The sequence below is a fragment of the Siniperca chuatsi genome, linkage group LG3 (assembly GCF_020085105.1).
Source record: "Siniperca chuatsi isolate FFG_IHB_CAS linkage group LG3, ASM2008510v1, whole genome shotgun sequence".
In the NCBI taxonomy this organism is placed as follows: Eukaryota; Metazoa; Chordata; class Actinopteri; order Centrarchiformes; family Sinipercidae; genus Siniperca; species Siniperca chuatsi.
In genome coordinates this window covers 9,170,191-9,192,986 of record NC_058044.1, presented here as the reverse complement: position 1 = coordinate 9,192,986, position 22,796 = coordinate 9,170,191, and the positions used below count along the sequence as shown (strand labels likewise).

The 22,796-nt window shown below is 41.3% G+C and overlaps 1 protein-coding gene across 22 annotated transcripts in view; it reads left to right on the top strand.

The window, feature by feature from the left end:
- Positions 1–22,796, top strand: part of LOC122873309 (sorbin and SH3 domain-containing protein 2-like) — a 62,934-nt gene that overhangs the window by 31,798 nt on the left and 8,340 nt on the right. For 7 of the 22 annotated variants that reach the window (XM_044189869.1, XM_044189870.1, XM_044189872.1 and 4 more), the window contains 19 exons: positions 1,069–1,158; positions 3,338–3,364; positions 3,517–3,641; positions 3,947–4,600; positions 5,276–5,701; positions 6,954–7,080; positions 7,685–7,860; positions 9,764–9,830; positions 10,704–10,754; positions 10,895–11,108; positions 11,425–11,539; positions 14,779–14,850; positions 16,539–16,595; positions 17,362–17,411; positions 18,359–18,534; positions 18,892–20,721; positions 21,787–21,866; positions 22,093–22,190; positions 22,588–22,702. In XM_044189869.1, the coding sequence (XP_044045804.1) occupies positions 1,069–1,158; positions 3,338–3,364; positions 3,517–3,641; positions 3,947–4,600; positions 5,276–5,701; positions 6,954–7,080; positions 7,685–7,860; positions 9,764–9,830; positions 10,704–10,754; positions 10,895–11,108; positions 11,425–11,539; positions 14,779–14,850; positions 16,539–16,595; positions 17,362–17,411; positions 18,359–18,534; positions 18,892–20,721; positions 21,787–21,866; positions 22,093–22,190; positions 22,588–22,702 (4,550 nt within the window). The remainder of the gene's footprint in view (positions 1–1,068; positions 1,159–3,337; positions 3,365–3,516; positions 3,642–3,946; positions 4,601–5,275; positions 5,702–6,953; positions 7,081–7,684; positions 7,861–9,763; positions 9,831–10,703; positions 10,755–10,894; positions 11,109–11,424; positions 11,540–14,778; positions 14,851–16,538; positions 16,596–17,361; positions 17,412–18,358; positions 18,535–18,891; positions 20,722–21,786; positions 21,867–22,092; positions 22,191–22,587; positions 22,703–22,796) is intronic. The other 15 variants (XM_044189883.1, XM_044189880.1, XM_044189879.1 and 12 more) reach the window with 13 other exon arrangements.

The window sequence follows — 22,796 nt, the reverse complement described above, 5'->3', positions numbered from 1 at the left end:
ATTTTTGTTTGGCAAAGTTGTATAATTATGTTTTCATTTTTGCAATTTATCTTGTATTTCTTAGTACAAATTAACTGAACATAAAACTATTGTTTACATTTCATATTTTACAACAAAAAAGTCAATATGTTTCCACATTTCAGACCACCTAGCTATTTTAAAAGCTGCTATGTGTGCCAGTTTTCCACTACCACAGGCATGAGTCTATAATTCTAACCCTGACCCTGTTTCACCACTTTGGTGTTGGTCCTTTTTGGGCCTGGGTTATTGTGACTGGCATTAAGGATAGTACGCTTGTTGCTTTTAATCCGTCTTTGAGCCTTCTCTACACACCACACACCACCACTCTGTGTGGCTGCCAGTGGTAGCCTGACTCATCTTGGTTGTTTGCTTGCATTTACAATATAGAAGACACAAAAATAGCTTTGTCATGTGTTGAAAGACAATAACACTACCAGAATAAGAAATACAAAATTAATTTGATGGAGAAACAAAACAAGTTTGACTAACAGATTTTAGACCACCTGTATTGTCCAAAAGAACTTTAACAGTTTATCGTTTTACTAAAGAGTAGTGAAGGTATTTCACTACAGTTCAGTGGGAGGTGTTTCAAAAGTGTATCAGCAGGCCAGTAAATGGAGATTTTATGATTTTTAGCCATATTAACACTTGATTTCTCCACTAATTTTTTAAACCTAATTCAGAAGCATCCAGGGTCATCCAATTTAAAAGGATCTAATTCCTTCGTCATAAGCATACTGTGTCTTTCAGAAATGGTTAGGCTAATGTAAGCTAATGCCATGCAACATCTTCAAGCTTCTACTTTACAATTACATTTTGTGCTGTACACCAGTTTCACCGCATATCCTAAACTCATGCAGTAAAAATCAGGCTCTTGAAATGCATGAGCTTTGCCTCCATTTGTTTGCGTTATGTTTCTGGCTGGACGCATGTGTGTGTGCGCGTGTGTGTGTGTGTGTGTGTGTATTCGTGTCTTTTTGTATATGCATGTGCATGTGTGCTGCTGCTTCTGCCTCTATGATCAGCTGCCTGGCTGTGATTTCTCAGATAGCGGAGGATTCGCTCGCAAAAGCGTGGCCTTGTCACTCATACTCTCTCCTATGAAGAGGGTCCAGAGCTCACCAAATCTAGGCACAGGTACTAACACTCACAAGCACACTACAAATTAATATTTAATAATAATTTCAATAAGAAGAGTTATATAAGTAGCTAAAATACAGGGCACTTCAGGTATTGACTGGACAAGACTGTCAAAGCATGAGGTAAGTCTTTAAAAAGTGGCTTGTTGTTTTTCAGAATCATGCTTTGTCTTCATCAGCCTGATATGGCATTAGCCACAGCCTATTTGAAATACTTTCAAATAGGCTGTGGCTGCCTCAGTATGCTTAAGCAATGTTTGGACTGTGGGATGCTATTTTTTTCCAATCAGTTCATTATATAATTCTTTTATTTCCTTTTGTTTAGTCTCTCCCATCATGATCTTGCTTTTGGTTCCTAAATCAGTCATAAGTCATACTGTACCTACCCTGTTGTTGATGTTAATCTTTCTTCCTTTTGACAGCGCTCATATGTCATGCTCTCACACTGCTCCATGCCATTTCCCCCTCTTTATGGGAAGTTTATGCTACTCTTCCTGTTGTCTTAAGTTTTATAGCTGCTCTTAACTGTTCCTGCAACTTTTTTTCCTATTTCTCTTTCTCCTCTGTCAGCATTGATTGGTTAGACATGGCACAGCTCCCTTGACCCTGAGCTCTTGGATAATGTGGAAGTGTTCCTGGATGGCCTTGTGTGTTGACTAAAATGGCACTATTCTGCTTAATTCTTCCTGATCAGTGTTTCAGTTTCATGCAAGCAAACTTACAGTAGATCTGCTGTATGTATAAGCACCTTCATCCTAAATTGCAGGTAAAGTTAAGATGAATAACTGAAGAGCTTTTTACATAGCAGGGGGGAGAGCTGAAGCTAAAGTATATTCTCAGCCTCCAGAGGCTGGTTGTCCCCAGCTGCCTTTCAGTGTTTTTACCTGAACCTTGTCAGCATCCAGGTTAACAGCTGCACCCGTGTAGGCATTTTAGTACTGTCAGCTTCCTTTCAACAATAGTAGGGGACTGTGTGAAAATTGATAAGCTGTTGTCAGATATAGAAGGTTTATGGGCATGGTAGGACTAATCAAACCACCCTTCAGAGGGCTTTAGGATCCTGTGGGTAGCCACTAGAGCATTATTGTGAAGGAGACATGCAGGCGTCAGCTGCTGAGGGACCATCAACCTTGGCAGGGGTGTACAGTACACTCACCATTACTGTTTAGCATACTGTTAAGAACTAGAGAATGGAGGTTAAGGAACCTGGTCAGAGAATTAGAGTGTTTTGTGTGCTGTATGGGTTGTGCTAACTTTGCACTTGCCACCTCCGGACTCGTGCAAAACAACATCAGGGCAAGCTGCACAAGCCTCCAACAGCTTTCTAAATAAGTATGGTTTTTACATTAATCATTTCAAATGCTTGTCTCTGAGTCAGACCGAAAATAAACACAGAAAGAAGTCGCCTGAAACTGCCATTATGGCCACACAGTATGTACTAATTTCTATAATAGAGCCAGAATCTGATAGTAATCTGTAGAGTTGTACTTACTGCACATAAAGAGCAACCTTCTGAAGTAAGCCCACTCTTATACATCTATTGCTATATTATTCATTTATACTGGTAGTGCTGTATGAGTTTTGGCTTTAGAAATCTGTAATGTCTGTGGCAACAACATCTTGAACCTTAAATCCTAACCAATTGTTAGTTTGCCCAGTTGATTCATGTAGTTTTCGCTTTTCCGTCTTCAAAAGTTGACAGGAAAACTACATTATCTGGAGAAAATGTGTGGGCTATCTATTAACTACAGGAGAAGAATCATTAGAAGCATTAGTAGTAGAAGCAGTGGCAGTTGTTCACGGTGAATGCTAGGTGATTACAAGATCAAGCGGTTGCTAATTCAGAGCACAGAGTTCAAAGTACTTGTGAATGCTAAAATGTTAGTACAGCCGGTGATATTGTGTATCACATCAGGATAAGTCATGCAATTCTTAAGAATTTTTATGTTCTGTGCTTATTCCTCTTCAGTGTGTGTCTTTTCAGACCTGTGTCTGCTCTCTTAACCACATCACCAAGTCTCTGTTTGTCACACTAATTATTCACACAAGCATTTTGTGAGATGATGACTACTATAGATGTAATCCTATGCAGTAGTATTGACATTTATTGCAGGGATAAATGTGATCACACATTCAGTCATGTCACTTATTATTGCTGTGTCTTCTCTCTTCCCCAGGGAGTGATTCTCACTCATCAGATTTGGGTAAGTCTCTGTTACTTTTGTTGAAATCAGGTGGAGAATCTTGACATTGCACATGACAAAAGACGCTTTGAAACACCCTGTAGAAGACCAGGAAACTTAATCAAAACCCACACCAGTGTGTGATGTTAATATTATGTTAACTATATCTTCAGATTCTTGGCGGTCACGCAGTGCAACTGATGGCCTTAAGAATGGAGACGCCAGCAGCTCATCTCTTGCTGCCAAAGGCTTCCGCAGTGTCAGACCCAACCTACAGGACAAAAAGTCACCAACACAGGTAAAATGCCTCACACACCACACTGACAGATGTTGAAATTGTGCATTTTTTCTTTTTTACTGCTATTTAGAGTTAAAATCATGTTTGGCTTTTAAAAGTCTGTGTGGAAAATTCTTAATGACACGACAAACCATCATAATAATGGATAATTTACACAGAACCATGCTGTATTTCTAAGTATGTCTGGGTGGAACAAGTATGTATGGAACAACTTGATGATGATTTGTATCAAGCGTTGCACTGATGATTTTTTGTTGTTGTTGCTTGAACTTTTCTTGGCTGTTGCATTCTAATTGGCCAATAAGGATATCAATCACGTTCCATTGCCACCCCCCAGGAGAGAAAGTTTCCACTTCTTGCCCACTGGCACTAATCCACCAGACTACAGCTCCCTCGTTGCCCTGGCTAATGATTTTAGCCCTGGAATGCTAACATTCACTCAGAATGAGAAAGCAGTTTTGAAAGAGTCCTACACTATTAGTAGCACATCTTCTTACTCCTACTCAGAGACCAGTGCAAACCCAGTCCAACAGGCACACCAGTCCACTGTCCCAAATGATATGAGCAACTGTAGTGCATCTGCCACCACTAATACACAGGCCCAGCAGCGTAAGGTGTCTTCCCTCAAACTAACCCCTGTCACCATCCCTGACCCCCCGGCTCATTGCAACTCTTACCTTGACCACCAAGCTAAGACCCAGACCACAGGTCCCCCTCCACCCTTTTCCCCACCTCCACAAAGGGGTCCCACCATGTCTCAGCCCCTGACACAGGCATCCTCTCTTTCCGTCCACTTGGACCCAGAGAATCTGAAACATCCAGAGCCTCTGCCTTCAAACAACACAGTGGAACTCAAGGTCCCACATCAAGCCCCAAATCAAAGTCCAACTCCATCCCAGGTGGAGATAACGAAGACTCCTCCTGCAGTTCCACCAAGACCTTCTCCTGCAGAACTGTTGGTACATAACTGACTACATACTGTAACAATAGACCAAAAAGCACAATGATTATGTCAATTTTAAGGTCACTATAATACAACATCCCTGAGTTTTTGTCTTGGTAACATCAAGAGTGATTAAAGGGTAACACACTGACTGCGTCACATCATTTGACGTCCATAGCACACACTGAACGCGCCATACAGACAGAAGAAGTAGTCAAGGTACCGTAGCCGGGTGATAAAATCACTGTTTTTCTGGTGTCTTGATGCACACAAACACTGGGAAGTCTGACAGTGGTGTTCCTTGAAGTCACTGGTGTTTGGCCTTACATAGAAAACAAGAGGTGCAGGTGTTATGCACGTCATATGTTGATTGTGTGTGTTGCCTTTTAGTTGGTTAGTCTTGGTGCTGCCATCCAACCAACCAAACTAATTGTGGTTCTATGTGTGATCTCATACTGTATGTGTGATAACCAACTGTTTCATTTATTTTATACCACTGTAACTGTCTGAGTACTTTATTTGCTGCCTTCCACAGAGTTTGAACTAACAGAGCCTCATCGCCTTCACCGTCTGTTAGGTTCGCGTGTTACTTCCACACATTTTTTGTGACAACGTGGCTAATGAGTGATATCACTAAGCACTCTCCTCCTTTCCTCCTTTTCCAATCGACTCCCTCTCCCTTCAACATCAGGGGCCTCCCTCCCCTGACCACACAGCACGGCACTCCCCCTATCGCTGCCACAGCTCAGAATCACTCGACTACCTGTCAGGCCTAATGCCCAAGGCTCTATCGCCCACCCCGTATGTTCCTAGTGGAGCTGGCAGCACAGCCGGTGCAGTCAGCGGGCCGAGCTTTACCACAGTCAGCAGTGCGAGCATCTTTGGCTGCATGTCACCCTCGGCTTCCCCTGTGACGGTGTCAGCTCTCAGCCACTACTCGTCGTCCACGGCTGGTCTGCTGGACGAGCTGCAGATCTGTAGCCTGGACTCACCTGGCGCCTCACCCACGCCGTCGCCCACCCTCAGCCATGTCTCTACCTACACATCCACTGCTGGCCCTGATGATGTGCTAACAACCTCTATGGCCTCCACTGCTGCAGCAGCCACTGTCACTAACGTAATTATCCCAACAAGTCACTGCTGTAACACACATCATTACCAAAAACAAATGGTTCCCTCGCTCCCCCCACTCATTTGGATGGCTGAAGCAAACCTTCACAAAATGTGTTATTACAACCGATTTATACTTTTCAATAACATCAACTACAACCTACCTGTTAGATACCAGAATTAAATTCAGCCCACTATGTTCCCTTATTATGTCAGTGTGTCTGTACTCATTAGAACACTATGTCTATGTGTGCTTGTCTTTGTTTCTCTTTGTTATGCCTTTTTTTGCAATCCAATGCAACTATACTGTCTCTTAAAGGCCAGTTCATATCAAAAATTCATGATGAGACAAAACCATTTTTCAGTGAAGTTGGAAGCTGTTGGCTGCAGGTCGCATGTACAGTATGGCACGAGTAAAATAGTCGTTGTTGACAGCTGGATTGTTTAAAATAGAAGCGTATCTGTTCCGTCAGTCATGTGTGAGAAGGACTATTGAAAAACACGGCAGAAACGCCTCCTGTGTAGACACGCTGTTAGATGCACTGGCAATAAGTGTTGTCAACACAGTGTGTGTGTTGCTTTAATGTGAAATAATGTGGCATTTTTTGCTAGGTACTGTAGTCATTGGTTTTAGAGATATCATGAGTCTTTGATCTGAACACACAGGCCTTTAAATTAAAATACTGTTTTTATCCTTTGTCAGATGAAATCATATGTTCCCATTCAATATGAATGAGAGAGCATTCTTCAGAAAAGCCTCCCATTGTAACTGTATCGTGTCCATCGTCTTGTTTATGTCACAACTAATTCATAATGAAATGTATGTGAATCTGAAAGAGTTGGATTTGTTTACCGTCACTGTTTTAATCTCTTCTGTCTGTTTTGAAGTGAAGTGATTCAATAAGTGTCCCTTCCCCTCACTAACTGTTCTTACGTTGTACAATCACTTCAGATTCAGCAAATCCTATGAATCACATTGGCCCCAATATCTGTCTACATGTACATTCATTGCCATACTAGGTTCCTCTACCCCTTTAAATGTTAAGTTTTATAGCAATATGATGACTAATAATGGATTTAAAAAACAAATCATTCTATCGTTTCGCTAATTGTTTTTTACATTTACACTCATTAGCTAGTGTTATAGGGCAGAAGAGCAACATTCTCCACTATAGTAAATGGAAATTTGTACATTTTGCTGCCATTTGTGATTGGTAGTGGCTGATTATCTCTGTTTCTGGCTTGTGGGTCACTCCTAGGGCCAGGTCCTCTCTCAAGCTATGAATGGAAGTACTAGCCATCCACAGAGGCCCCTCTCTCCCCCATCCTATCCTCCTCCCCCAGTCTCACTCCACACTGGGCTCCAGAGACAGAGCAGGAGTTCAGGTGAGAAGACCACATATTTTAATAACAATTCTTTGAAAATATCACTGCTCACTATAAGACGTTATAAGTACAAGTACTACTTCACTACATATTTAATTCAGAACTTAACTCTCCCTAAGAACCTACAAACATTAAACATTTATTGGTTGTATATTATATGAATAAAACCTGCTCTGAAATTGTTGAAGTTCTTAGAAATTCAAGAATGTGTAAATCTTTTAAGGGCTGATAAAGGGATCTTTGTGAATGAATCTCATCATCATTGCCCATATCAATTAAATAGTTAATGGGTCTTTAGGTAATTGTATTTGTTTACAATCCCAGGATATGATATGTGTATACCTATTAGTAGAAGACAGAACCATTTAGTTGTGGAGCACAGTAAGAAATTAATTAGTAAAAAATGGAGAAGAAGATAATGGTTGTTCTTGTTCTACTCAAATCTTGAAGCATACAAAAGAGCAGTTAATCTTAGGATGATTTTAGTGTTTGCTTGTTCAGCTGGTGTTGGTGCCTGAACTTTGCCTGATTTCTGTTTGATTATTAGTAGGTACAACTGACAGTGTGTCTCTGTCTTTTCTCTCCTCTTCCTCCTTGTATCTAGAGGGCAGCGAGTTAGTTACCAGGGAGTCTGTGATTTCAGGCCACACCAGCCTCAGCAGCACTGTGCCCATTGCCCGCTTCTCAGAAGAAGAGAAAAGGGTGTCCGTCATTAAAGCCCCTCATTATGAAGGCATCGGCCCCGTGGATGAGTCTGGCATCCCTATCGCCATCCGCACGGTGAGGTCAACCATACACAGAGCTAAACACATTGGTTTGCAGCAGACTGGCTCAGTTAGGTATACTGTAGTGTTGCACAGCAGTATCTTTTGGCCCATTTCTGTTGTCTTGATATGTGATCAGGCTCACGAGAGGGGATTACTTTCAGCTGTCTGCAGCTTTTTACCCTAAGCCCTTTCTGCTCTCTTGCTCTCACTATCTCTCAGTGACTCTTTTACTCTCCCTCTGTGTGCTAGTTATAAAGATGAGCTCAGACGGGGTCTTTGACAAGTAAGCAGCAAGGACCTCGCAGTTCTAAAGCCTGTGTCTGTGTGTTATCGCCGTTGAGGCTTTTCGTGTATTAACACTTCACTCAGTTATCCATTTCTTGAAGAGCGGCATTTAAAGGCGGACATGTTGAACTATAGAATAGAACTATAGAGTGAGCAAGAGAAAGTTACAGGAAAAATGAGACACAGGCAATAAAAGCAAAGACAAAAGGTGAAAAAAAAAAAGTAGGAAAGAAAAAAAAACAGATGCTCCTTGTTGTGAGCAGACAAACATTTTTGTGGGCACTTTATTTGGTAACCGTGGAGAGTGAAGTGGTAATTGGCCCATCTCTTGGCCATGCCAATGCTACATGCTCAGTCACACACACTACTTCACTGTGGAGCCAAACTGCCTCTTCTCTGACCAGAGTCCAGACACAGTGTTTAGCGCTACTGAATAAAGAGAGGATTAAGTCTGCCATTTGATAGCTCTTTTTTGAAGTGGCTGTTAGATCTATACTGTATACACAAAGACACACATACCAGTGTTTCTCCAGGCAGAGCACCAGGAGCTCCCATTTTGGTTTTGTAGCAACATGGCTTCTGTATCCTCTATGCTGCGAAACCAAACCTGCTGACATTGATTTCTGAAAGTAGGCACAATCACCTTAACGCACATACACACTCATACCAAAACTAACTGCCATAGTAGTTTATCAAGTAATAACACTGTTATGTCTTTTTCTTGCTATGTGGGTATGTTTGGATATTGTGGCAGTAATCAGTGAAAATGTCATAGACTAAAGAACACAAAAAATCATACTACTACTACTATTTTAGTATACTATACTATACTATATGCAACTACTATAATTGAATGCAACGTATGTTTTTCTCTTGAAGTCACAGTGAAACAGAATTTTTTAAGCAAAACAGGATATGTACACAAGGTATAATTACAAGAGGGATTTAAATCAAATCCTTCAGGTTTGATTGGATTGCTATAGGACTGTTGGCCTCCACCTACACCTCCCTCTCCCACATTGTTAGATCAGGAGGAGGCAGAGGGAGAAATGCATAAATTAGACCTCAGACACATTCTTTGGAAATGTACACAAAGTTTTTGCCAACTGATATCCAAACACATATCCTACTATGATATCGCTCTGCTAGCTACTACAACCCACAAGCTAATAGACAACTTTGGTTTAATATGATGGATGTGGTTAGCTCGTTGCCCCAAATCACATTTGATTGGATGCATTTATGTATACTTCCCTGTGTTCAAGATAAGTCATCAGAAACAAATCTTGACATGATTATGTATCGTTGATAAGAAAAAAGGAGATTTAGTCATCCTTAAGTTATCCTACATTTTTTCACTGAACAAACTTGATCAACATTTCCTAAAAGCATGGTATGGAGAGTGTCTCCAAATACAATGAATGAATCTTATAAATAATTTATTCATGTCTCAGCACAAGTTAAATTCTCTGTTAGTGAAATATGGATCTGTGAGGCTGAGAGTGTGTTTTTCTCTACTCAGTAATATCCTATAAAACAGTGGGAACCCTTTCTACTTTTTGATTTCAACTTTCCAGTTTATGTTGCATTTCACAGCACATAAATCTTTATGATTATTTCTCTCTCCACAGACGGTGGATAGGCCTAAGGATTGGTACAAAACTATGTTCAAACAGATCCACAAGGTTCATAAAGCAGGTAAGTCTGTACTGAATGTCCCATTATTTACAGACATTATGAGCAGATCATGGTCACGCATGCAAGCGTGTGTGCATGTGTGTATCTTTGTGTGTCTGTGCATGTTGATTCTTGTTAAACCAAAAGACCCAAAGAACCTCAGAGCCAGAACTCATTAGATGAGAGCAAGAGAGTCTGAGAGGAGGAGGAATTGAGAGAAACCTCTAATAGACACTGAGCTGTCCTGGGAAATCTGCTCTAATTTTGTGGGCTTGACAGAATCACACAGTCAGTACAAGGCTTGTTTGTTCGTAACTGCTCAAGCTTCTTCTACTGCAGCACACACACACACACACACACACACATTTAATGATTGTATGTGCCTAAAAACATCTTTATGATGCATCTTTGAGAGTTCCCATGACTCTCTGAATATTCACATATTCTCACTGAATTTATAAAGCAGTATTGCAGCCCCACCAAAGTCTATCTTTTGGGTAACTCCTTTGTAGAATTAAAATCCTCATTTGCAGAAAACAGCAGCTTTGAATTCAGCCAGAATCAAATACTCATAGTTATATCAAAATATGACTAATACACTGCTTCTGTGGGTTGCTATCACACTTCTTTAACTCAAAAAAAGACATATTGGAAAAACAATTGTTTGAAACACGCTGAGTTTGTGGATGAGGACAGAGGAGAAGTGGTTTATGCTGCCTGGGTGGTTTTGATACTTCTTTCTGCTGTGAAAAATGTTCACTATTGAAAATTACTTTGGAATTGACTGTATTCAAGCTGTTCTCCCCAAGGAGAAAACTACTAAAGTGTAACCTCTGTACCGTAAAGTATGTCTGTGCATGCATCCCAATCAGTCTTTGTTCCTTTCTTCTACAGATGATGACTATTCTGACACATACAATGCAACATATGCTGTCATAAACAATGGTGAGAGATGTTTTATGTATAGCAAAAGTTGTGCTTCATACAATAAGTAATTTCTTTCCAACCCATTTGTCCCCTCCTGTCTGGCTTGCTCTGCCTCAATGCTTTTCCCTCCGATGTCTCCTCTGTCCTGTCCTTAACAGATGACTACAGTTTGTCATCCAACCCCACCATGGCCCACCCTGCCCCCCAGACACATACGTACAGGCCACTCGCCAAAAGCCCAGCAGACAACGGAGGGCATCTGGGGCCTCGGGAGCCTTCGCCATCCCCTGTACCCCCACCACCTCCACCTATGCCATCTCTCCTCCAACTGAGGGCCAGAGACAGTGACCGCGAGAAAGACTCGCCTGACGCGTAAGAGATTTTGTCTTATCTCTTTCATTTATGACACCTTATTAGTTATGAAATACTGGCACTAATATTGTACAAGCAATCAAAACAAAATTGAAATCCCCCTGTCATGTACATGGACTAATATATGGGAGGGATTATGTATTTATTATTATAGTTTACATCCGTTTTTTGAATTAATGTTTTTTGCTCACATGAATTCTGAGCCGCCTTAAATTATATTAATTTCAATATGTACTAAGAAATATGTTTGAATAATTAACTAACTTCGTGTCAGGATATTTTCTAAGAAACTATGTTTATGTTTTTCTTGCACCAGGAATGAATGGGGTCCTCCCAACAGGAAAGTGGACACACGAAAGTACCGTGCAGAGCCCAAGAGTATTTTTGAGTATGAGCCTGGGAAGTCCTCTATTTTGGAGCATGAAAGACCAGTGAGTGTATTTTAAAATGTTGTTTCATTTGATTATAATGAATTCTGACATTTTCCTGTTAAAATCCACTGAAAAGTTGGTGGCCATCGTCACATTTCTGCCTTCCTTTATGCTTGATTAACCTGTGAGGCCTGTAGAAGCCAATCTGGAATCAGCTCAGGCTGTAAAATTAATTTTTTATAACATTTAGAAGTTGTGATGCTTGCTAACCTAGCTGGCTTCACACCGGCATCTTGGGAGAATATTTCTAATACTGTGACAGTGAAGTGATTTCTGTTACTATTGTTGTAGTTATGCTTGTTATTGTTCAGTAAAAGATTCATTCTGTTGCTGCTCTGCTTTACTTCGTAGCTAAATAAAAGGTACATTTCTGAAGAGGTAAACAAGGAAACATTAAGCTACATGAAGTAAAACAATACTGCAAAGATGGAGTACAAAACCAGTACAAAAAACAACTGGATGGTCAAATTGAGAGAGGAAACACTAGCACATTTATCTTTCTTACTTGCTAGTGTTTGTAGACTTTTTTTCATTTTATGGGCTTTTGCTTGGACTTCTTTCCATCAGACACAGTGTGGGCGTTAAAAAGCGAAGGTTTCCAGTGCTGCATCCTCTAGTGACTGTACTGGCTGTTCACTCTGTGTGGGGTGAATGACAAAGCAAACAGCAGAGATAATTACTGTGTAGAGGATGGGCAAAATATAATAGGCATAAAGTATCTGAGATGAGAACAAGATAATGGACAATTTGTTATAGATGAGGAGTCTGTTATATGGGAAAAGATTAGAAAGAAAAGGTTTTTCTGCGGGTTTTGCAGATGTTAAATGTGATGACTGCGGAGAGCTATCCCAGGGCAATAATGCATGAGTCAGTTCCTGATTAGGCAATAAGGAGATGTAGGAATGTAGAACTAAGGAGAGGGTAGAAGTGAAATCATGCTGGCTAATCTGCTGCCTGAGATTCCTTATATATGTTTGTTCAGAAGCATTTTTCACTGCTCTCCAAGGTAAGAAACAGCACCCAAAACATCCTGTTTGGTTTTGATGTGTCCATTTGTGCAATTATGAGCCATAGCAAACAAAAACGTTTTTCTGGCACTCTGTTTCTTTTGTTTGTGTGTGCACAGTACTTGTGTGATTGTCAGTCTCTGCTCTAGGCTTCACTTTTTTACAGGGTGACTCATTTGTCTCAAAGCTGAATTCTCTTTTTAGCAAGACACCACAACACCTACAAAACATCTCATGGCTGGGATTCATTTGGTGTGAAAACTCCATTTCCATGTGGGAGCAGACAGAGTAGTAAACCACTGCATCATCTCTACAGTTAAAATAACAGCAAAACTCTTTGAAAATGAATAAGCCTCTTGACTGTAGTGCACGCTGTGTGTAAATGGAAACAAATAGAGAAAGCTGTACTTGTTGGAGTTTAAACATACAGTACAACTGGAAAGAGTAGATGGTTAACTTGCTACACAGTGGTAACTATTGTTTTTGCTTACCTGTCTAATTTTGTTGCATGTAAATACTTACATCCCATCTGACAGTTTATTGCAGATTGATTTGATATGAAAATGTATATCTCTGTGATACAAAGGAAGAGCTGGGTGTTATAATCCGTCATGTGACATCAGCAGAGATAAACTTCTGCTTCCTTAAGGCAATTTGCCCATGATTTACATGGCATACATGCAAAAAAGTGGAGGATATACAGTTTTTTTTTTTTTCAGCTAATAACACTTAGCAAATAAGGCAACACTGGATGGCAGCTGACAAGCCCCGATATGAAAGATACATCTCGGTTTTGAACGCTGAAAATTTGTAAATCCACCTTTAAAAGCATCTCATTAACATATTAGGCATGATGGGTGCTGATGGGGATAACTTAGACTACAGGGGGAGAATGTTGCAGATTTGTGTGACGGCAAGACAATGCAAGTTTATTTGTATAGCACCTTTCAACAACAAGGCAATTCACAGTTCTTTGCATAAGACATAAAAAGGCATTAAGACAGGATATAAAAGAAACAAAAGGCAATATAAAAAGACACATAAATAGGATTAAATAGGAAAAATACGGTAATTTTCTTATATAGGAATATGAACTGCTAGGCCAGTTTAGCGGTGTGTGTGTATATTTGTGTATATATATATATATATGTATATATATATATAGCACTTGGGTCAGTTGGCTGACTGTGATACCATACTGCTCCCACCATGTAGAAGTGAAACTTACTATACACCCATGTGAATAACCCCTCATGTCTTTTCCAAACAGTTCTTAAATATGTGCCCCTTCCTCTTCTTCTTAAATGTAATGAGTTCTTCTGGTGAGAATTTTGCCTTTCTCTGCCACTCTGACATACTGTATTTAGTACTGTAGATAATGAGGTTGGGTGTTAAATATGTAATGCTCAAAGTAATATGCTGATTTTCATCATCTGTCACCTGTGCTATGGCTTAAGCCGGAGATATACTTGCTTTTAACTATGCGTTCGCGTACGCATTATGACTGCCTCATATATCCTGCATCTGGTTGTGCACGTCTTCAGAAATGAACGCAACATGTTCGCAAGATGCACATACGCACACACTCTAGTGTAATCCTCCTGTTACACACACAGTACATAAGCATGTATGTGAACAATTCCGTTCACGACGCAGCTGGTTGTCTGCACGAACGCATGGTTAAAAAGCAAGTGTATCTCTGGCTTTAGAGTAAGGCAGTGGTAATGTGATTCTGTCATGGGATTCACAGCCCTGTTCATTTTTATGCATATGAAATTTATGAATATCATTTCAAAAGGGCCAAGGTGGCGAAATTGTCTGCCTCTTTGGTTCCCAATGGTGACAAGAGTTGGATTGTGCATATTAGATTATTTAGTGTATACAAGTTTAATTACTGTCTGATAATATGGCACTACTGTATGTTGCCTAACAAATAATTTGGATTCCCTAAAGTTTTGGAATTACTATCAAACCAGTTAAAGTAGTGAAGCAAAAATGTCTTCTTCTTTTTTTTCCAATTTGTCAGTAGAAAATGTGTTTTGCATCACAGCTTTCGTCCCATGAGCCAGTCTAAATCTTCATCCTGGTTCATTCTGTGCCCATCTCCCTGTGTCACCTTTGCCCATTCCTAACCATGAGGTCCATGTCTCTCTTTGTGTGTGACTTCTTTCCACACTTCTTTCTTCTGTCTTTCTTCTACCTCCTCTCTCTGTCACTGTCATGCTTTCCCAGACCTATGATGACATAGATTTAGAGAACGAGCCTTGGTATAAGTTCTTTTCCGAGCTGGAGTTTGGGCGGCCGGTAAGTCAGGGCCATAGCTACTACCTCAACCACAACCCTGCCATAGGCATACATACACCCACTCTCTCCACCCCACCCATGATTTTTTAAATGTCTCCACCAGTAGACTGGGTGGGGCTAGTTGTTTGGGCATGTGGTACTTGTTGGGTGCTGTGACCCCCCCACCCTCCCCCCACCCTTGTGACAGGCTGTGTTATGTCTCTGCGTTGCTGGGTTTTTTGGTCTGGTGGCTAGCAGGCACTGAAATGTTCACACACAAACCTTTTCTATTGAAATTTTTATTTCAGTTGGTTCATTATTGCATCTTGCCACAGAATGAGATGGAAACGCAGTGTGCTTTAGATGATCTGACTTGTAGGCTGGTAGAACTGCACTTAAGTCAATCAATCAATCAATCAATCAATCAATCAATCAATCAATCAATCAATCATAACATTGATAAATATGTAATAGATGAGTTTCCTAGTGATAAATATTATCCTTTTGCTCTGCATAACAATTTGAGTGCAGTTTCTTCAACATCAATTGCACATGCTAATGTGCAGCAATTAATCAGCCTTTTATTTAGCCTGTTTATTAATTTGATCTTTTATTCATTTCTGCTAGTTGTTTTGTTTGTTTGTTTGTATCTTCACTTTTAGTAGAGGAACATTCTGCATATCTTCAAGCTAAATGCTTTAGTGCCCTCTGCTGGATGTAGGTGTTAATAACGTCCTAGTGGCTCAGAGCAGGGATTGCCTCTAGCCACAGATCTAGGATCAAATTACTCCAAGTGTCATGAGGACATGCTTCTGTCCATGCCAGCATGACATCAGGTGATGATTTGTTGGGCTTATTCGAAATGTTCAGGTGAAAATATCACATCTGGAGCTGGCATGACTTCCCAGAGTCATGTTGGGCTGTGTGTTGAGATGTCTACCTGTAATATTTTGAATGTTTCACATCACTGAATAAGCTCTTAGTGTGTAGATGGTTTCCCTACATGCACTGACTGGTCCAGCTGGGACAGAATCTCACAGTATGTTCAGTGTTTGAGTGTTTATTGAGGTGACAAGTCACAAGAAGTTTTGACCGACTGAGTGAACAATAGTTTATCTGTACTTGTAAACCAGCACTAAATCACAGCATTTGAGAGTACAATTCATTGCATTCTCAAATAAACACAACACTGCAGCTTGTGCTTCACTCAGCTTTCTGCTTTACAGCTTGCTCTCACACTATGCATGTGTGTGTTCTACATGGGCATATTTCTGTGTTTATGTGCGGGTGGTAGAAAGGTTGATATTGTAGGCCTAATTTATTTTAGCATTGACATACTGTAGATTAAATGTTGCTATTTTGAGATTAGCATAGGAATAAAGTATGAATAGATGACATAAGAATGTGCATATGAATGAACGTGTATTATGTGTAAGTGTGTCTGTGTGTTTGTCAGTAAAAGCGTGTTAGTATGTATTGAGTGTGTGCACATGTGTGTATTGTACATGCAAAGCACATGTGCAATGTTTGTGAACTAGACCATCTCTGGTTACTCAGATTCTCTAATGGGTGTCACTTTCTCCACATGTTTCTTGTGTTTTGGTTTCTCCCCATGATGTCACCACTGCTTCTCCTCCTTCACCTCATTTTCACCTTCTTCCTATTCCTCCTCTCCTCCTCCTGCACACTGCTGCTGCTTGGGGCTCAAGCCTCCTAAAAAACGGCTGGATTATAATCCAGACATCTCCACTCGCCAGCGCATTGAGGTAATCTCACATTCATGTTTTAGTAGTGTTGTTAATCTCACAATTTCTAACCAATCACAGGAATCAAAATCTGTATTGTTAAGAAAAATGTGATATAATTGCTTAAAATAAGTGTAATGTAGTGTAGCACCAATTCAGTGTGATCTCATGTCAACATGTCAGCCATCCATCGCAAGATGAGTATGATGTTGCTTTGTGAAAACATATAGCTTTGAAATTCTATTTCTATTTGCTTGGCATTGTATGAACATCTGCTGGTTGTAATATTTTTACTTGGAAAATCATTATGAACATCTAGATTTTGATTTCCAAAAAAAATAATTCCCTGGATATCTTTTTTAAGTTTCCTACATTATTGTCTGATTGCATTTGATGGTTAGCATTTCCTCAGAGACTTTTGCTGTTGAAGTGTATCCACCATTATTTACCACTAAGACCCATTCCAGCTGATCCATGCCAGATTTTGCAGGGCAACATTTGCCCCCTGAGCTCAGCTCATAACATCCTTTCTATATCACCTTTGCCATCATCGCCCAGACACCACGTCCCAGGAGAGAGCAGAAATTTTCTTCACCGTTTACACCGGTAGGCATCTTCTCAGGCAGGTGTGCCATGTGGAACCAGCATTCATCGCACCTTACGCTGGGGGAGCGTTTTGAGTGTGACACAGCAACAACTGCATGCAGGCTGCATTGTGAGCTGCTCTGCCTCTAGTCTTTGTTCTTGCGGAGCTCACTTTTCTCTTTTGTTGTCTGCCCTATTTCAGAGTTCCCTGCACATCGCTCCTGCTGACAAGGCTCCAGAGAGACCTGCAAGGTAACCTCTGTTTCTTTTATTTTCCTCTGCATCACCCCCTTCCCTCTCCCCCATCCTCTCAACAGCAGTGGTCCTTGTTGTGATTCAGCACAGAATCAAAACTGCTCTATCTTGCCTCGCCTCTGGTGCAAATAGCCTGTGTCTCCTATTAAGGATGATTTGCAAGGATAAGTGTTAGTCTTTATTTGCTTTTGTCACTGAAGGCAAGGCGCTTTGCCTGCCACTAACTGAGCCAGAATAAATTAATCCAGCAAACCTATTGATTCTGCCCTTCACCTCCTATCCCCCCCCCGGTCCTACTCCCTTTCACCAATGGCCTGCTTATTCAGTCGCATTTTCCTCGGTGAACAGAAAGGGCAGAAATGGGATGTGATGAATAGGCCATGTAATGCATGTAAGTGACATTGAGTCTGTTTGTTCTTAATAGAAAGCCCATTGGGTTTTTAGACATTTTGAATAAGAGAAGATACGGTAACTCTGTTGTCTCATCTTTTCGGACACAAGGATAATAGCCAAATTTTTTGTAGGATGCTTTGATATACTTACAAATGCATTAATAATGCCAAGGATTGTAACATTCTCTCAGTCCATAAATGACCGTGAAAACCTTCAATCTAAGTTAAACATGAAAATCCCCAAAATTGGGAAAAAAACGATTTTTGCCCAACAGTAGCAATAGTTAATTTGCCTCTAATTAACCTAAGAGGTTTAGAAAAGAGTAAAAATGTTTTATACTGTTTTCACATAGATCACAGAGGTGATTAGAGATGTGAAACTCATTATTATATTTTGGTCTATACTGGTTTTTTTACCGATGATACAGGAAATATAGTAAATTGAATGTACTCACAAGACATTTATAGTACCTTAAAATATACCTTCTGCAAACTGCTTCCATCATATAGTGTTCTGAAAGCAGTTGTCATTGATGTCTGACTGTGTTGCAGTGCTGCCAGTGACTACAGGAAGAGAAGGAAGTCTGAGCCGTCAAGTTCCCAAGTGAATGCTCAGTCTCAGAGTACAACTGCAACTTCCCCTAAACCGGTGGACGCCTACAGACCCAGCAGCAGCCTAAAGAAACCTGTGATTCGTTCCTCACCATCCTCACCCTCCAGAGCCAAAGGTACACACACATACATACAAACATCTCCTTTTCACTTGATATTTATTTCTCTCTGCCTAATGTGTGTACTGTATTTAACACATCGCCAAAAAAATCAAAGAAGATTTGTTGTCATTTGTTGTGTTTTTCACAATATAATGTCTGTCTGGTGTGGTCATAAGTTTCCTTGGTTGGTATTGGTGGAAGTCTGAAGAAAAAACATCAAATCAGCTTTTTTTCCCACCCTCTTTTCTCTCCTAATTCTTCACCCTCTCCCTTTCTCTTCCACCTTTTTGCTGGGTACTTACTTGTTACTGCTTAACATACTTTCCTCCTTCTTCTCTTTCACCACGCTGCTCTCTATTGGACATCTGAAAGGTGGGGACACATGCAACATGTATTCAAACAATTTGACCTCCCCAGGTCCTTGTCAGCGCCCCTATCTGCCCCCTGTCCCCCCTGACACTGTCCATTGCCATGAGGATGCCAGCCAGGAAGGCAGCTCCTCCTCCAAGCAGTCTGTCTGTTGTAAGAACAGTTGGCAGACCAAATCCCAGGATCCTGAGACATGGAGCAGTGTGGAAGAGGTACCGCCCTCTGCTGGCAAGCTCAAGTCACGCAGCTGTGATGACTTACTCAATGATGGGCATTCTGGCTCAGGCGGGTGCAACGCCACCCGCTCAGAAAGTGCTGGGTCACTGGTTTGTGATGGGAATCCCTCAGGTTCCACTGGATCCACCTCCACTCGCTCATTGCCTCGCCTCCACCGGCGACGGGCACACGATTCTCCAGGCTTTCTCCAGCTCTATCGCAAGATGCACCAGATTGACCGAGCTCAGCTCATCCCATCTGAAGTCATCCGCTCGGTCCGTGCTCGCATCCTGGAGCTAGAGCGCCAACCTCACCTGCATCGGCATCGCCTCTCTCCTTGGACACCGTCTTGGGGCATGGAGGTGCCACGCGATATGGTGCCAAATCGCATTTCTGAATATGAGCGCCTTATTAAGAAGTCCAAATCCATGCCCAACTTGGGTGACAGTGAGATGCCTTCAGGCACTACCACACCAGGTGGCTCGTCATCTCGAGCCAGCAGTGGTGGTGGTGGCACACCCAGTTTTCCAAAACGCCGTTTTTCCATTGAATCTTTACTAGAGGAAGATAACAATGGCAACAGTGGAACAGTACCTCACGCCATTGATCACTTGCGTCGACCTCGTAGCCCACCTGAGGGCCAGCCTCGGGTTGGGCCGGAACCCGGCCGTGGGCGTTCCTTTCCTGGTCCTCTTGTTCCCCAAGGCCCACAAGCCAACCCAGACTTCTCTGACAGTGAACAAGACGCTGTTGCGTCAGACCTCAGTGACTTCATCCAGGTGGAGGGCTCCTCATTTTGTAGCGAGAGTGACTTTGACCATTGCTCACTAACCTCCTCTGAGAGCTTGTACGGCTCTTCCACCCTCCACCACCACCACCTTCGTCATCACCACCACCATCACCACCACCCTGGTCATCAAAGTCTAGGCCAGAACCAGGGCTACCAACACCGCCACCTCATCAGCACCTGCAAAGGCCGCTGCCCGGCCTCTTATACTCGTTTTACAACCATGCTTCGCCATGAGAGAGAACGAGCGCGCCAGGAGCACCAGAGACCTTCACAGCAGAGCCGCAGCAGCCATTCCCAAATCCAGAGCTCACAATCCCAGCAAGCGATGTCCAAGCTGGCCTTTCTGGTCAGCCCAGTGCCTTTCCGCAGGAAAAAGGGCTCACCACCTACCTCTAGAAGAAGCAGTGGTGGCGGAGATCGAGGTAGCAGACCCAAGTCCAAACAGGCCATTTACGAAGCACTAGATGCAGCCTTGAGAGACATATATGAGCACATTCAAACAGAGAGAGGCCACAGAGGAACTAGGGCACCTGATGATAGCATCCTGAGGAGAATACTGGCTGAACTGCTTCCAAATGTGCCTGAACGAAGCTCCTCATTGCGGGGGAGGAGGGGGTGTTGGCTTGGTGGTCACTCCTCAACATCTTTGTACCCAGATGGGAGCCCCACTGGGTATGCCTCGTATAGAGGGGATCCCTCCACACCACGGTTACAGTCACCACGGCTACAGTCACCAATCAGTGCCTGTTACGGACGCCACTCAGACACCTCAAACAATAATGAATATGGAGAGGAGCAGGGCGATGGAAATGGTCTCTGTTATTCAGGTTGAGATATTACACATATCACACCTCAAATATGCACATGTGCACTTTGTCATGTAGCCAGTCATACCTACACATATTTTTTTTTCTACATAAACACACATGCATGCATACATACTCCAAATATGCATCCACATGCATTTACCTCAGTGTCTGTTCCAGTATTGCCTGGGCTCGTTTCCCTATTCCCCTCATTGATCAGCCAATACATCCATCACTGTGCTTTTTAATATATCTATGTAAATTCTCAAGTAAAACCTGTTATTAAAATAATTGCCATTCTTTCGTTCTGCGTTAAGCTAATAAGGATTATGCCCTTTGAGTTATCAAAGGCTTTTTATTTGAAACATTAATGCTGAACAAAACAATGGCAAAGTAGGGACAATTGGAGTTTAACAGTGAGGGGGAACAACATGTATTTTAGAAAGAAAATCAGAGCAACAGAATGGTAAGTAAGACATGACTTCGTTGTTGCACTGATGGAAATAGCAAATTAAACCAGGAGCAGTTCAGAAAACAGAGAAGCTTCTTACATTACTAAAATGTGATCACATATACTTATAAAACAAGAAATTGTCTCAAATGAAGGCCTGGATTTTTCTGTAGTTGAGGTTAAGAGATATTTGAGAATTTACTCTAAATTACTCTGGTTGGCGTAAATAAATGTGAATGTTTCTCTGTTTTTTTATTTGCTAATTTATTTTGGTTGTATTATTTGTCTCTTTTGCAGATTGATCTTATTATCCCACAATCATTCTTTCCTTCAAGCCATTTACTTGTATGTTCATGTTTTATCATATTTTTTGGGCTGTTTCATGTTTCAGCTATTTTGTAGGCTTGCATGTGTCATATTTTGGGAATCACAGTCACCTTGTTTTTCCTATGAAATGGAAATAAAACCACCTATTTTTGACTCCGAGCTTTGATTCCCTCATTTACCTATTGGAATGGCGTCATCATTGTACCATTCAGTACTTTCCCACTTTTTTGTAAGCATGCATGTGACATGATTGTGGTTACTATGGTAACTCCCCAGTGACCTTTTTTATATGTCTCTGCTAATCACAGACCAGGATGTCTCCAGGTGTTATTCTGCCATAGATGGACGCCACACACCCCAGAGTAGAAGGCCTACTCCTGACAGAGAGGTACAATAGTTCATCATTCTTTTCTTTAAATTAATTCAGAAATAACAACCTAACAAGTTTTTAGCTTACACGTAAAGTACACCTTAAAAACAACAGACAATTATTTTTGTCTTTAGCTTCACAATACCACCGCACAGTTAAATATTCTCACAAAATTAAAAATCAATATTTTATTTTTTGGCTGGTAATGCTTGCCGGCTTTTTTTCTGTCACTCTCATCTCCTAGGTCTCCCATAAACAGATGACACAACTTATTCTTTTCTCTCTCCTCCATCAGAAACAGCCTGCGAGAGCCATTTATGATTTTAAGGCACAAACAGCTAAGTGAGTACAGTAAATGCACAGTGCAAGCACAAGGAAGCCAAGCTTTAAAGCATGAATGTCTAACTGCATATCAACACATCTCGACTCATTGCATTTAACGATATGATTTAAGATTATTAAGCATTTCTTGCGTAAAGTTTCTATTGCTTTCTAAGATAACTTCTTTGTCACATCTCACCACCACACTTGGATGGCTTTAACTGATTTATTTTATGCAGTCTTTGAATATATGCATGAATAAAGCTGATTTCTGCTGTATTTGATCTTATTTCATCCCGCTTCAGTGGCTGATGTTCTGTAGCTGATGCTGTTTACATAAATGAGCTGTGCTGGTTGAAGTGGTCAGTTCATGTTCACACCTGTGTGCTGGCACTTTGATGACATAAATGTGTTGCAGGGAGCTGACATTTAAGAAGGGTGATGCAGTGAACATCATCCGGCAGATAGACAACAACTGGTATGAAGGAGAGCACCGCGGACAGGTTGGGATATTTCCCATGTCATATGTAGAAGTAAGTGTGCAACTGAAACTGTATGTGAGTACTGTAGATGTGCACCATTTTCTGTCTTTGATGTAATTTGTCTCTCTCATTTCTCTCTCTATTC